This window comes from Teleopsis dalmanni, chromosome 2 (genome assembly GCF_002237135.1).
Source record: "Teleopsis dalmanni isolate 2A chromosome 2, ASM223713v2, whole genome shotgun sequence".
Lineage (NCBI taxonomy): Eukaryota > Metazoa > Arthropoda > Insecta > Diptera > Diopsidae > Teleopsis > Teleopsis dalmanni.
In genome coordinates, this window is record NC_051847.1 from 156,886,011 (window position 1) to 156,902,724 (window position 16,714).

The 16,714-nt window shown below is 29.3% G+C and overlaps 1 protein-coding gene across 4 annotated transcripts; it reads left to right on the forward strand.

Annotated features, from left to right (window-relative positions):
* The first annotated feature begins 6 nt into the window (after nt 1-6).
* Nucleotides 7-2,956, forward strand: LOC119685968 (transcription initiation factor TFIID subunit 11-like). 4 transcript variants are annotated; one of them, XM_038100398.1, is made up of 11 exons: nt 7-267; nt 342-518; nt 587-754; nt 829-1,005; nt 1,080-1,256; nt 1,331-1,507; nt 1,562-1,738; nt 1,813-1,989; nt 2,059-2,232; nt 2,291-2,475; nt 2,774-2,956. In XM_038100398.1, the coding sequence occupies exons 1-11, from the start codon at nt 89-91 to the stop codon at nt 2,887-2,889; spliced, it is 1,884 nt and encodes a 627-aa protein (XP_037956326.1). In that variant the 5' UTR covers nt 7-88; the 3' UTR covers nt 2,890-2,956. The 4 variants fall into 4 exon arrangements, with proteins under 4 accessions (XP_037956326.1, XP_037956328.1, XP_037956327.1 ...); XM_038100400.1 differs by lacking the exon at nt 1,331-1,507; XM_038100399.1 differs by lacking the exon at nt 587-754.
* The last annotated feature ends 13,758 nt before the right edge of the window (nt 2,957-16,714 follow it).

Consider the following 16,714-nt stretch of genomic DNA (forward strand, 5'->3'; position numbering starts at 1 on the left):
ATTAGTTACGGAAAACGAATTGTAGTACGATATTGTAATATAAATAATAAAGAACAAATAATAATAAGCTTAAGAAAACAGAACTCCTATGCCTAAATTCAAAAAACGAGGTGCTAAACAATGTGTGAGCAGCTTGGATATCCAACCATGTTGCTCGAATTCTGTTGTCAAAAGTTCCACACAAGTGAAAGAGAAGGCTGGGGAAGACAATAGTGCAGACAAGCAACTTTTGAAAGAATCGGAAGGAAAGGAAAAGAAAAAAATTGGGTAAATTTCATATTATATACATAAATGCGTTTTTTAATGACAAACTGATTAATCTTAAAAATCAATATTTCTAGTCTCAAAAGGAAAAGAATAGGTAAAACAAAAAGTGCTGGCAGCTTGGATATCCAACCATTCTGCTCGAACTCTGTTGTCGAAAGTTCCACACAATTTAAAGAGAAGGGTGAGGAAGATAATGATGAAGCCAAGCAACTTTTGAAAGAATCGGAAGAAAATGAAAACAAAACATTTGGGTAAATTTCATATTATATATGGTAAATAAATGCGTTTTTTAATGATAAACTGATTCTGGGCTCAAAAGGAAAAGAATAGGTAATACAAAAAGTGCTGGCGGCTTGGATATCCAACCATGTTGCTCGAACTCTGTTGTCAACAGTTGCACGCAATTAAAAGAGAAGGCTGAAGAAGACAATGGTGAAGACAAGCAAATTTTGAAAGAATCGGAAGGAAAAGAAAAGAAAACATTTGGGTAAATTTCATGTTATATACATAAATACGTTTTTTAATGATAAACTGATTAATCGTAAAAATCAATATTTCTAGTCTCAAAAGGAAAAGTATAGGTAATACAGAAAGAGCTAGCGGCTTGGATATCGAACCATTCTGCTCGAACTCTGTTGTCAAAAGTTGCACGCAATTAAAAGAGAAGGCTGGGGAAGACAATGGTGAAGACAAGCAACTTTTGAAAGAATCGGAGGAAAAGGAAAAGAAGAAAATTGGGTAAATTTTATATTATATAAATAAATGCGTTTTTTGATGTTAAACTAATTAATCGTAAAAATCAATATTTCTAGGCTCAAAAGGAAAAGAATAGGTAATACAAACAGTGCTGGCGGCTTGAATATCAGACCATGCTACTCGAGATCTGTTGTCGAAAGTTCCACACAATTCAACGAAAAGGCTGGGGAAGACAATGCTGAAGACAAGCAATTTTTGAAAGAATCGGACGAAAAGGAAAAAAAAACATTTGGGTAAATTTTTTATTATATACATAAATGCGTTTTTTAATGATAAACTGATTAATCGTAAAAATCAATATTTCTAGTCTCAAAAGGAAGAGTATAGGTAATACAAAAAGTGCTGGCGGCTTGAATACCCAACCATTCTGCACGAACTCTGTTGTCAAAAGTTCCACACAATTGAAAGGAAAGGCTGAGGAAAACAATGGTGAAGACAAGCAACTTTTGAAAGAATCGGAAGGAAAGGAAAAGATAACATTTGGGTAAATTTCATTTAATATACATAAAAGCGTTTTTTAATGATAAACTGATTCTAGGCTCAAAAGGAAAAGAATAGGTAATACAAAAAGTGCTGGCGGTTTGGATATCCAACCATGTTGCTCGAACTCTGTTGTCGAAGGTTCTACACAATTCAAGGGGAAGGCTGAGGAAGACAATGGTGAAGACAAGCAAATTTTGAAAGAATCGGAAGGAAAAGAAAAGAAAACATTTGGGTAAATTTCATATTATATACATAAATACGTTTTTTAATGGTAAACTGATTAATCGTAAAAATCAATATTTCTAGTCTCAAAAGGAAAAGTATAGGTAATACTGAAAGAGCTAGCGGCTTGGATATCGAACCATTCTGCTCGAACTCTGTTGTCAAAAGTTGCACGCAATTAAAAGAGAAGGCTGAGGAAGATAATGGTGAAGACAAGCAACTTTTGAAAGAATCGGAGGAAATGGAAAAGAAAACATTTGGGTAAATTTTATATACATAAATGCGTTTTTTGATGTTAAACTAATTTATCGTAAAAATCAATATTTCTAGGCACAAAAGGAAAAGAATAGGTAATACGAAAAGTTCTGGCAACTTGGATATGCAACCATGTTGTTCGAGCTCTGTTGTCAAAAGATCCACGCAAGTGAAAAAGAAAGTTGAGGAAGACAATGGCGAATATAATAAACTTTTGGAAAAATCCATAATTGAGAACGAAAAATTTACGTACGTTTTATATTATACACTTGGAAAGTTTATAAATCTAATAATTATGTATTTACAGTTATTTATTATCTAAATTATCAGATGAGCAGTTGAGTAATTTAGAAACCTATAGGACTTGTAGTTTTGCAAAAAATAATATAAGGAAAGTCATGCAAGAAGAATTTGTCAAAAGAATAACAGAGAGGGCAGTTGCTGGCGCATCTACTGTTTCAAAGTTATTTGTGGCCCAAATAATCGATAAAGGTAATTTATTATGTTTAATTAATGGAACAAAATGACATAATTTCTTTAAAATAAAGTGCAATGAATACAATTCTAACTATTGAGTGGTCACCTTTTTTCGATTAACAAATTTGGCACAGCTGCTTGCTGTTTTTGTCAAATTTTGGAAAGACAACCTCTTTTGTTCCGACACTAGAATGAACGATTATTGTTTAACTGCAGCTTTTTTCAACAGATATTTGACTATATAGAAAAAATTATTATAATACTTTTTTTTTTAATTTAATCACTCATACCCTTATTTTATTTCATTTAACAGCATTAGCTATTGATGGAACTAAATGCGTTACACAAAAGAAAATCACTGAAGCTGTGGAAATTCAAAGTAAGAAGGATATTCTCTTAATTTCAGAAAAATCATCTGCAGCAGAATAAAACTATGTAGTTTTATATGTTGTTGATTATTATATGATAATATTTCAGTGATAAGCATATCATAACTTTGGAATAAAATATTTAATATGTAATGCTTTATAAACCAAATATTTATTTGAACGAAAAGTGTTTATAAAATATTTATAAGATTTTTAAATATAAAAGATAATGTAATGAAACAAAATGATTTTATTCGCAAATTAAGCATACTATCTATAAAATTTATTGTTAATTAAAAATCGCTATACTAGTGAAAACAGTTAGGAGTTTAACAAGATGACTGTTTCAATAATTATGTTCGTCTCTGTATATCTTAAACATCAGAAATATAATTATATATATAATTATCAGATCACAAACTTATTGTATATATACAATAATAAAACGCAGTGCATTAACAAACTAAAATTGAAATTGATCAACTTTAGAATGCATTTAAAATGCATTAGATCTATTTTTCATTAATCTGAGTTGACGATGGTGATGACCAGTCCATTCACCTAACCATATAAAGAAGCTATACATCAAGTGTTTATAAATTGATGTGAGCAGAATTGAAAATTTTTTTATATAAAGCATTGAAATTAAAGAATAGTTATATAAAGGTGATATATATTTTAGAACCATAGCATATAAAGAGTCATGCAATGCAGATTGGTTCTGCATACCTGACTTTAGTTATATTTAAAATCTTTTCTGCCACTTCAAGCACCAATCTGTTTTGCTGAGATCTGGTAACTGCAGACCAGTTACCTATTAATCATGGGAATTAAAAAAAATGTATAACTATTAAAGTCAATAAATTTGTGTTCATAGCAGTTATAAGAAATAAAAATGGCATTGCTGCTGTTGTTTGTCTAAGAAAAAAAATCGGAACCATATATGTCGCTAAACATAACTTTATAAAGAAATTAATATAATAGAATATTTAATAGCTGTATTAAAAAAAAATCCATTATTTTTTAATGAAATTGAACGCTTATTTACCACAATTAGAATGATTCGATTTAGATCAAATATGCGCCATGTATTCGATAACTTGTCACCATTTTAAAATTAATTACATTATGCCTCTCTCATAGAGGTCCTCGTCCCTATTAGCCCAAAATTAAGACAGTCGAATTTGATAATCCTCTCATGAAGCGAATTTTTCAGCTGAAAAATTGTGCATCGTTCGCCATGAACAGAAACAGATGGTAATTACTAGGTGCCATATTTTGACAATAAGATGGATGCATAAGAACGTCCCAACCAACCTCCCGAAGCTTTAGGCGAGTCATTATCGATGTGTGTCGGCTGGCGTTGTCCTGATGGAGCACAATTCCTCCTCTATTGCACAAAGCTGGTCGTTTTTGGGCAATTATATCTTCCTGACGGTTCAAACGGACAGTACAGTTCCGAGTTAAGAGTTTTGCCTTAGGAGAGCAGTTCATAGTAGATGATTATGAGCACACAACTAAAATTTCCTGACCGTCAATCCTGGCTTAGCAGTCATTTTAACCAGCTTACCGCGATTCGACCATGACCGTTTTCGCTTGACGTTGTCCTAAGTGATATATTATCACTTTTCATTGCAACAACAACCGCTTTTAAAATGGGTAAATTTTGTTGCGTTTTAGCAGCAATTTGAAGATGAAAATTAGGTCCATGAGATTTTTTTTGGGTTAACTCGTTAGGCTAATATTAACAATAATAGCATATGCATATATTAGTAACTCATGCCTTCTATGCAAGTGCTTTTATAGACTGTGACGTTTTAGCATACGTAAATCAGTCTTGCAATCTTTCTAATTAGGTTTTTTTTTCATAACAGAGATATTAAAGGTAGTGCCTTTTGTGTTTTCTAATTTGTTTTACTGAACATACTGATGGGTAAACGTAATTACTCAGTCTTTGATGGTATTTTATTGAGATTTCTTCCAATTTTCTTAAGAACATGATAATATTGCATTATTAGAAGGAATAGAAACTAGAAGACAACAACAAAATTTTTAGTTAATTTATTGAACTTTGGCTGACCATTCAACCGATTACGGACTATAAACTAATTAAAAAATTAGAGTGCTTCCTAAGACCACTGATGATGAGTACTTGGCAACACTCGAAACAGCGTTAAATGGTAAGTTTAATTTCAATAAATTAACTAAATATTTGTTGTTGTCTTTTCATTTCTATTTAAACCGTTCAAACTTATAAATAGTTTCTTTTTGTCATTTTCGGCAAAAAAAAGTTAATATTAAAAATATTTGACTATTTTTAAGTATAAATATATAAGTTAAATATGCAGTTTATTTAATTTAAATTTAAAAAAAAAAATAAATTTTAAACAATATCAACAAGTTTATAATTTTAAAATAAAATTAATTAATTGCATTAAATAATTGATATATATGGTATTTATATATAATTATTTATATTTTGTCATAACTTTTATTAAAGTTAAGCATGCAAAATTCTTCTATTTGTTTCGTCATTAATTTTACTTTCCGGTTAAATCGAATTTTTAGCAGCTGCGTTCGACATTTCTGGTTTGTTCTCTTGTCCATGATGCCAATATTTAAAGTTAAAATAGCCAACCTCCTTCAAAGTTATTTATATCAGTAAAGTCATTTTTGTCAATTTAAACAAATAAATAAGTAAAATCAATAATTGCTGCCGCTGACAATACCTAATGAACCCTTTTCCTTTGCTGGAATAGGCAAAGGACATGAAAATGTTTTCGGCAGCCGGAGTTTTATTTTTATTAACAACAATAAAAATGCTAATAAAATTTTATGGCATTGTTCTAACCTTAAGTAATATTTATGAGGGGATCCATTACATAGATTAAAATAGACTCCTTTTCGAAATATGGCGAATATTGTTGCTTAACATGAAATCCAAGCAATCATTAAATTATAAAATACTCCTAAGCACTCCTAAGAAAACAACCAAAATGGCTCAAATTTAACCTTTATGCTTTTCAAACCGGAAGTAAATATTGTTTAAAAGCGAATAATATTAACCAAGAAGTTGTTAAGGAAACAAGGCAACAGCTGCTCGACAATGAGAGTGCAAATAAGTGATTAAATGTGTAAAGTAATTTTTGTAAATTATTTTACAATTTCCGACAGAAGTTATGACTACCAACACATTTTGTTTAATTAATAAAAAATATGATAGAGTGTGTCCGTGTATTCGTAGGAAAGGATAATAAGGATGTGGCATGGCAAGGGTTTGAAAATATTGTGAATTCATATTTGACAAGTTTTGAAAGGATCAGAAAATTAAATATGAAATTGTATTTAAAATTGATTGTACTTTAACAGCAGAGATTAACATTAAAAACTAATATTAAAAATTAGAATTATTGGAAATATGAACAATACAAACATTTGCATAGCTTCTTTGTTAAATTGCACCCAAAAAAGATGCTTTACATATACTCGTAGTAAGTAAAAAATATGCATAACAGATGTATTCACAAAAAGAATAGTTTTGAAACAGAAATAGGCAACTTCAAAAATTAACTTTCAATTCGTTTAACTTGTGTTTCCAAATAAAGCTGTAGTTTATAAACTCGTTCTAAAGCACGGCAAGTGCTTTGGTTAATGTCACTAATTAAATAAAAAAGTGACAAAAAAAACCTAGAACCTGGAACGATTAGTCATCCCTTCTAATTTGACAGACACGAGTCCATAACCTGACACATGCAATCCAAATAATTTATATACGGACTATAAACTAATTAAAAAACTCGATTATTTCCTAAGACCACTGGAGATGAGTACTTGGTAATGCTCGAAACAGCGTTGTATGATCAGCCAAATTTTAATAAATTAAATAAATTAAATAAATTTTTGTCTTTGTCCTTTTTTTGCTATTCGAATCCGTCTAAAAAAAAATGAAGTTTTGCCAAATCCTTTCTTTGTAGTTGGTGGTACCCAATCGGTAGTTCGTCAAATGGTTAAAAATTGTCCGTGTATCAAATTTAACAGATATGAATACATAGGTTTCAGTTTATAGTTACTGCTGAGACTTCACTTGTTAGAAAAAAAGCACAAAAAATTTCCAAGTAATTATACATATTCTATAGCCCATATCAAGGCGAAAACACGGATCACAGGCCACATGTGGCCCGCGACTAATGTTTGTGCGGCCCGTGACATGTTTCTAATCTACCGAAACTACGCAAATTTTCTTTTGGTGTGTCTTTTGGTGGATCACACCTGTTCTGGATAGAATGTCCCTATACATTTATAAAATTCATTATACATTATACCAGAGATCTATTAAACCATATTAAAATAATCCCATAGTTTATGATTCATAAGTTGTCCTTGATCAAAAAAAGGTTGGGAACCACTGCTTTTAATAAATCACAGTTATTCCGTTCGTAACACGTTTAAGCGATAAATTATAATTAAAATCTTTACACACTTCTATGAAAATCCATCGGAGCACAGAAAATAGCTTTTTGCAGAATTTTGGTACCTGCGAATGAAAGCTGATAATAAGTAACTCCACTAAACGCGCAAAAACCTATCAAATTTTCTGTTTGGTTAATTTTTAACTAATTTCCGCTGCTTTATCTGCTAACTGCCATCGACTGATAGAATTATAATAAAGTGAAAAATGGCGAATCCTTCAATTAAATTAAGAATACGTTTTTGTCTTATATCCTGTGTGCTTTTGTGCTGTTGTTGACATATTAGCATTCCTGCCTTCTCGTTACGTGTGCACTCCTGCTCGGATGCTTTCAGAAACGTACGAACTTACGTTTTCCACCTCGTTGCGTCCTGAGCTTTTCCTTGTGCAATAAATAAACTTGGCTCAGCAGTTTTGTGCAGACTGTGATTTGCACTTTGTGTTTTGTTTTTGTATATTTCTTAAGGATCAAGGATTTCTATTGAACACATGCGATTCGATTGCTTATTTTCTATAGTAATTTTTTTATTTATTTATTTTTTTTTAATTTTGTTTGTTGTGTTTTTATATTCCTTGAAACATGTGGCAATTGTTCGACGTGTTTGCTTTTTATTAGCAGTTTTATTCGAAAGATGTGTGCTGCTATCGAACTTAACCAATTGGAAATAATCGGATTCGTCGCTCCCATTTGATTGCATCTTAAAAGTAATAATTTATTTTTTTAAGAAAGATTTTAGTGCAAAAATTTCTAGCGTATAAGAGAAATATACATATTTTTCTAGATCCTTGTAATAATGTTTTTACAAAGGAAACCTTTTGTTTATTCTTAAATATTAAATCATTTTAAAATAAAAAAAATTTGATAATATTTGTATTGGAATATATGTGAAAACATTAAATGGTATATTTATACTATATAACAAAATTATCAAATTTTTAGTTACAAACACTGTAAAAAAAAATAATGTATTAAAGGGATTAATAAATTATGAGTGGGCTAATTGATCATTTAAATTAAATTTAAATTTAAATAAATTATTTTATTAAGATATTTTCCAATATTTCGACTATCTACGATAGTCATCTTCAGGAAAGCTAACAAAATAAATAATGTAAAAGTTATAGCGGGAAGAATAATAAATACAATAATAATAATAACAACAACAAGAAGAGAATACAAATTATAAAATACACAAACAATATCCGGTGTTATTTCGTAGTAATATTCCTACAAGCCTGAGCACAGTTGTCCATATCCGTTTTATAAATCAGAACATACCTATATACATACGTACATACAACACAACTTTGACTGAAGGACGAGACACAAATAGCCTCGTCTCTCGTGACCGAATATAAATCGACATTTGTTTTCTTCTTTCAATCTCAGTTTTTTAATTTGTATTAAAACCAATAATAATTTTGATTTTGACGTGATCGTGACCGTGACCGTGACACTCTACATAACATGGGCCATACTGGTTAGTACTACGGTATTAGTATTGACGGGTCACTGCGTACTAAGAAGATATACTATGACGGGTCTATCCTATAATGATTTTTGTCGGAGTTGTGACTCTGTGGATGAAGAGGAAACTGTACTCCATTTTATGTACCAGTGTCTATCACTGACTAGAAGATTTAAAATCTTCGGAGCTCCTTTTCTTGGCAACTTCATAAAACTGTCCTCCTACCATTAGGTTGCATATGAACAACACTAATTCGTGATATCACAATGGGCCCTTACTAAGCTCAAGTGGGCTTCGGGCACATGGACCCAACTTCAACTTAACCGGACCTAACCTAACAACACTCAAGTTTGCTAATGCGTGCAATATAAATAGTAACTCTTGTATTTTTAAATGCAATAGTATTATTGACAAATGTATTTAATAATAACTCTTAAAATCGTTATAGTGACTATTAGGCAGCTTTGCGAATTTTTTAATCCAACAGTTGGGTGAAGTCATCATATTAAGTGTGATATAATGGTACTTCAATATATTTTTTAGTGTTATTTGAAAACTAATTCAGTTTATTTACTAAAGGTTAATATAACAAAACGTTACTAATATTAAATAAACTCTTTCGCTTTATTTATAATATTTCATTAATTATATTAAATACTTTATTTAAGAAAAAACTAAAAATTGGATTTCCTTATTCTTTATGAAATTAAACAAATTGCTATTCGTTAATTATTCAAAATATTTTGAATTTACACAAATTAAAATTTATGTTGCTTTATGAATTTAAAGCTAATATTTTATTTATAAAATCCATAGTTCCTCCTAACTAAAAAGTTTTGAACACAGCCAATTTGCTAAACAATTTTTGTTTTGAAGCTGACACATTTTTCTGCTCTCGAAATGATTTTATTGCCAGGAAACATAAACGCGAATTTAAAAGTTTCACTTAAATTGTTGCCTCCGTGAATTTCTAATATCGCATTTTCTTAGTCCTTCACGATTTCGTTACCCCGCAGTGATAGAAAAAGTTTATGCTTTATGTTTTGCGCAAAATTACATTAAATTAACTTAGGTGCCAATTACATTTTGCAGAAAAGTTTTAAATTCAATAAAAGTTGAACCCTTGTTAAAAATCATACAAGCAAATCCAACATTAAAAATTAAAAAGGCAAAAAGGATAAAATTTAAAAATATTTAATCTAGAAAAAGACAAGTGAATAGATTTCTGAAGTAATTAAAATCACTTTAATTATCTAAGATTTGTGTCAGGTATCTTGTAAGTAAATAGCTACATCACACGGCATATAACATTGAGAATAATATTTACTGATCGTTGAGTCAATATAAAGCAGTAATATTGATGACTTAAAAAGTTTATAAGGTGGATGGGAATATTTTCTATAGCTTTGGACCGACTTAAATACACAACTAATACACGAACAATAAAAGGTTTCTATATACTTGCGAAATCATTATGCAAATTAAAAAAGTGAGCTACACTGACTTATTTTTATTTTCCGGTAAAGACGCTAACTTTCTTATATGGCGTTTACACTGGCCGAAAATGACTCATTTCAAATCAGTCGTTTATAAGTGTTTACATTCGTTGTTATGTCAACGAATGTAAACGTACAAATGTCTCATTTCAAACAGCTGATTTGTCAACTTGTCTGTTGATTTGATTTTTGGTCTGTGCCAAAAAAATGTTGAATGAACGTAAAATATACCTTTAAACCTAACAATATAAACTAAAATTTTATTTTTAGCATCGCTTAATTTTTGTGAAGTAGAAGTTCCAAAAAGAGGTGCATCGTTTTCAAGGAAATGACACCATCAAATATTTGTTTTCCTTTTTTTGTAAAGATGTTAAAAACAGCTTTCTCAAATTGTCAAAATGACATTAAAAACTTTTATTGGGCGTAGGTGAAATGTATTCATTTGCATATGGAACTCATTTAAAAGTCGTTGGAACTCATTTATACAAAATGAGATCTATTGTGCGATCCTGGATCTCACTTGCACATATAAGATTTTGTATACAGAAATTTGTGCTTTTTTGCCCAAATCATTCATTTCAGACCAGTGTCAACGCGATATTAAATTGAAAAACAGCAGAAAAGTGCAATATGTACATTTCAATTTCTAAATCCACATTTTTAATACCTCAATATAACCGTAAAGTTAGTAAAGTTTTAATTTCAATAATATTATTTACTAATATTAATATTTATTAAGATAAATACAGCAACTAAATGGTTGGAAAAATGAGATAATAATATATGATGCTGTAATATATGATTCTTATAAAATGTTATAGTCTGTGAAATTGAAAAGGAAACATTTCTATTCAACGCTAAGTTAGTCAGTACATACCGTAATAATTTAAGCAGAAACGAAATGAAAATTTCGCTCTACTTTAAGGTTTAGTTAAGGCTCAGTTAGTCGGTACGTACCGTAAGAACTTAAGCAAACTTTAGCCAAAGCGATATGCACAACCAATCGCACTTGTGTATTTAATAGGAACGAAAAAAACAAAAGCAACGAACTTTGTTTATTTTCGCATAAAATTTTACACCAATTCTCTGAGTATATAATTTGCTATGTAAAAACCGTTAAACACCTAATGCATGTCTTACTGTTTCGCTCGCCAATATAAATTAAGCACGACAGGTATACGATATAATAGTGAATATGTATGATATTCGCAGTGCAACCATTACACAAAAAACGGCTTGATTCGAGAAACGTGCGCAATTGACACGCTCTCGTTGTATGATATTCGCAGTGCAATCATTACACAAAAAACGGCTTAATTCAATAAACGTGCGCAATTGACAAGCTCTCGTTATTTTTATTTATGTTTCGGTTATATACATTATATATTTTGTAAAATATCTTAACCAACTTAATAGGCAAATGTAATAGATATTTTTTTACGTACAAACCTATTCGCAACTTACAATTTCTTTCATAAAAAAAAAAATTAAATCCATTATGTCTCAATGGATAATAAATATTTGTACAAAACGTACTTTAACCCAATTTCATCTAACCAAGTAGAAAAATGATTAGAAGGAAAATAGAACTCATTTTTGTTAGTGGAATAACTTGTTTATTCCCTTGCAATAGAAATAGTCCATAACATATTTGAATGAAATTAATCTACGCTAAATATGGTAAATGAAAAAGCAAAACTATCTGCAATAAATTATCCTATTTTCGAAGCAAAAAACTCCTTTTTCCGCAATATGCATGTACTTAGACAAAGTGAGCACACATCCTTTACAGTGTACAGCCTTATCTGCTTAATTGACGTTTTTCGTTTGTGTGCGCAGTGTGGTAAGTACAGCGCAAAGCTATGGATTGCCACATTCAGTAATTGGTAACCAATTTGCGTATTTGCTGGATCGCAATTGCAAAGCAGCTCCTAGAGCAGTAAAGCAAATAAAATCCACTCTGAAAGCAAACTTTAATGACAGCCTCAAATGTGCGGATTTGTTTTGCGTAGTCAAGGCAATAGCTGCATTCAATTTTGGTTCAATTTACCCGGGAAGTGCAAACACCAACCGAATTCATATATGCAGCGGGGCACTAATTATAGATTCAAATAAGCAAACTAAAACAATCTAAAAAGAATTAAGCACTTCGAATTCATATTTGCACTAAATTAGTAATATTTTATTTATTAATTGCCTTTATTTTATTAGATATATTTAAAAGGGGTAAATAAAATGTTATGATTTGCTTAAATAAACTTTTTAATTACCCGGGGAGGCAAAACAAAGTGCAGCAATTAAGTCTCAATTGATATTAAAAATGAAACAATTCAGAAGGTTTAAAAGCAAATAAAATTATATCGCAAAGATAAACAAAATAGACAGGAATAAAATTGCAAGCAATTAAATTTTAATTAAATCCAGCAGTAGGAGGCAATTAAGTAGCACTTAAGTTAAGTAAAACTTCTGTTGTAGAACCATTAAATAAATATTCAAGGAAAAAGTCAGAAAGAAGGAAGAAAAATATTTTCATAATGAATTCAAACGATTTGTTGCAATTGTTATAAGCACATTTCAAAAACACTTGCCATAAAGAGGTGAAGGGGAAGAGTAGTGCTATTCTCTGTTATATCAAATGCTTTTTATTCTTAAAAAATTCTAATAAATAAATTCAGAAACATATTTACTTTTTAGTAATTTAAAAAGTAGATATTTAAATAACAAAACAAAAAAAATCTATTAAAAAATTATTTTATTGAAAAAATACTTTAATTTATTGTATCATATAAATTAAAGTATTAAACTAAATTATATTGAAATAAATTCCATTGTTAATATTTTTCGTTCAATTAAATCCATAAAATTCCTAGATTTTATGAAATTCATTGTGATAGCAGCACAATAAATACACAAGACTAATCCTAATATTTTTCTCTAGTGATAAGCTCCATAAATTAATTGTCATTCATTTGAAAAACAACATTAATGACTAATTCAAACTTTGTGATAAAATGTTTGTTAACAAAAGTTTTTGTTCGATTTAAAGCGAAATCTGTCAATAAAAAGTTTAGATCTTAGCTTTCAGATAATGTTCGATTTCCCTCACTTTGACTAAATACTAAATAACGCCCAAGGAATAAAAATCTGTCTAGTTGAGAAGTATTTGTTTTTACATTTTTTTGGGTGAATGAAACTTTTTTTTTTTTTTGAGGAGTCATTAACATTTGCTGCAGGCAAAAAATCTTCAAAAGGATCGAACGAAACTAATCAGACATAAAGAATTGAATTTATATGGAAACTTAAAACAATCATATTTGGGTTCGGGTATAGAATTTGTTGGAATTGTAATAAACTATAAAAATTTATATTGAATAAATATTTTGTCTCAAATAAAGACTGAAATTTAAAATAGTTTCCCCAATAAGGATAATGAGAATAGAAAATGCCGCACAAACTAAACAATGGTTTAGAAGCCAACACAAACGCCTACTTAAATCGTACACTGAAAGGATTCGTTGAAAGGATATATTGTACATTATGCTAATGTATTCCTGAACATTTGCAAATGGAAATTCACAGACGCAACACAGAAAAATTGAGAAAATGTATACTTTGTAAATACGAGGATGCAACATGTTTGTTTGGGTCAATATTGAAACTCAATGAAATGTACCAAGGTCGGGATAAAATGTTCATTGTGCTGTGAAATTAAAAAAGCTAACAGTTTATTCACATTTTGTATAAAATAAATATTTTATTCTCCTTTCTTGTTTATTTTTTAAATCAATACGCTTCTTAAATATCTTTTAGATAGTAATCTTCAGTTGAACTGTTGAAAAGGTAGTTAGTTCACTTTTAAGCACGAGTATTAGATTGTGGGTTTATTGAACAGATTTAAGTAACCAAAGTAGTCTTAATGAACTTTACTTTCATTTTTTCATGGTAAAAATGTCGCATGAGGCTAGAGAATAAAATATATTAAAAAAAAAAGCAAATAAAAAATATTTAGTAGGGATTTGTCAATATACGATTGAGACATGTAATTAAAAATATATTATTTGTTTGAAATGACATACAGAAAGAATTAAAACAATAAATTTGTTTAGATATGTATAATAGTGAAAGACTCATACAATTAAAAAAAAACATAGCAGGTGACTATAAAATATAGTTAAAACATAAGCTCAAATAAAATTTTTCAAAAAACAAGAAGGGCTCGACTTATGACGAAAAGAAACTATTTAAGAGCTAAAAGGGTTCGAATAGAAAATTAAAAAACAACAACAAAAATTTTTCGTTAATTTATTGGAATTTGGTTGACCATAAAACGCTGTTTCGAATTAATAAAAATTTTTTTTAAAAGTATGTTATTTAACAATTGATCAATTAGTAGGTTTAAAAACAAACAAAACAACATAAAATGTTTGAAATCATGTGGGTAGTTCTTGAATCAAATATATAAACTTAAAAAATATTAAATGGTCAGGAAGAGTATTAAATATGCAGATATTGTCACTTTAGGCACTGATAAGATGGATTAAATTTTAAACGATAGCTGTGAAAAATGCAACATTCTTGAAATAAAGGAAGCATAAGATAACGTGCTGAATGTATATCCAGGCTATCAAAAACATAAATCAAAACACATAATGTAAAAGATACACTTAAATCTAGAATCTAGAACACTACTCTAAGGTTTATACGTATCTAATAATTTAATAATAATTAATACATCATTATTATTTTATGTTCATTTTTTTTATCGAATGTGAAGCGTCTTATGACTAAAAAAATAGATGGGATGGAACAGTAATGAAAAAGCAACAACAAAAATTTGATTAATTTATTGAAATTTGGCTGATTATACAATTTTTCTGTTTATACTTAAAACAGCCAAATTTTAACAAATTTTTGTTGTTGCTTCTTCAGCACTGTTCGAACCCTTCTTAAATCATTATTATTTTAATATTAAATCAATATAAAGGTTATATGTCATTTACACTGGCCTCAAATGGCACATTTTGGTCAAAAATCAAAAAAGGAGAACAAATTGACTGATTTCTGCATACAAAATCTCATATGCCCAAATAAGTTCCATTTGCTGATTTTGTACAAATGAGTTTCAACGAGTTTCAAATGAGTTCCAATTACGATCCAAATGCAAATGAATACATTGAACATACCCTAAATAAAAGTTTCTCATGGCATTTTGACAGTTTGAGAAAGCTTTTTTTTACATATTTACAAGAAAAGGTAAACAAATATTTGGAAATTGCATTTCCTTGAAAACGATGCACCTCTTTTTGGAACTTCTACTTCCCAAAAATAAATTAATCGATGCTAAAAATAAATTTTCAGTTTATATTGTTAGGTTTGAAGATATATTTTACGTTCATAAAATATTTTTTTGACATAGACCATAAATCAAAACAAACGGCAAGTTGACAAATCAGCTGTTTGAAATGAGAACAAATGAATAACAATAAATGTTGTTATTTCAACTTTCAAATCACTACGATAACGATGGCGATAATAAACGATGATTTGTTTTCACCAAGAATTATCAATTTAATATTATGTGGCGATTATATGCACAATGACTATCTGTATAATGGTCTGGTATAGATTTTTTATGCATGTTACTTTATGACATCTGTTTCGTTAAACAATTAAAGCACTCTATCTGTCTCAATGACTTTGGTTTTAACATATTGTAGTTATGAAAATATTATAAACTATTTTTCAATATCTACAGATAATACGAAAATTTTACTTAATTTAAACTACATTCCATTTCTCCAACAAATGAATTGTGTTCAAATAAAGAAGTAATTATTAAAAGAGGCTATAAGAGTAGCCAGTATTGTACCCAGTGAGGGTTATACAAAAAATATTTTATTTAAAAGTGTTTTAGCTTTGTAGACTATTTTGTCAAGGGGGTAAACTATCCACTAATCCTTTTGAGTAAATTTTTCGCTAGTCCCCTTGGGTGATCTTCTCTCAAATCCCCCTAGTTACAGTATTCTCTAATTTCCCTGGGTGAAAAATCTCCTAATGTCTTTGGGTGAACCATCTCCTTGGCTTCGCAACTGAAATAGATAATGGTTCACCACTACAAGTTATGATAATTACTTATTAATACAATCACTATCAAACAAACTACTATATAATAATATATGTTATGATACTTATTCACACAATAATATATAATAATAATAATATATATACAATAAAATATAATAACTATTGGCGTTAAACTATTTATGAAGAACTCTTCTTCACTTCACTAAATTTATATTATTAATTAAGAAACTACTTATTTGTAAATTATTATATTATTTTAAGTAAAGTTACAAGGCTCAGTTAGTCGACACGTATCATAAGAACTTAAGCGACTTTAAGGCAAAGCGAAATACATAGGTGTGGTTGGTTGTGCATTTCGCATTTTACGGT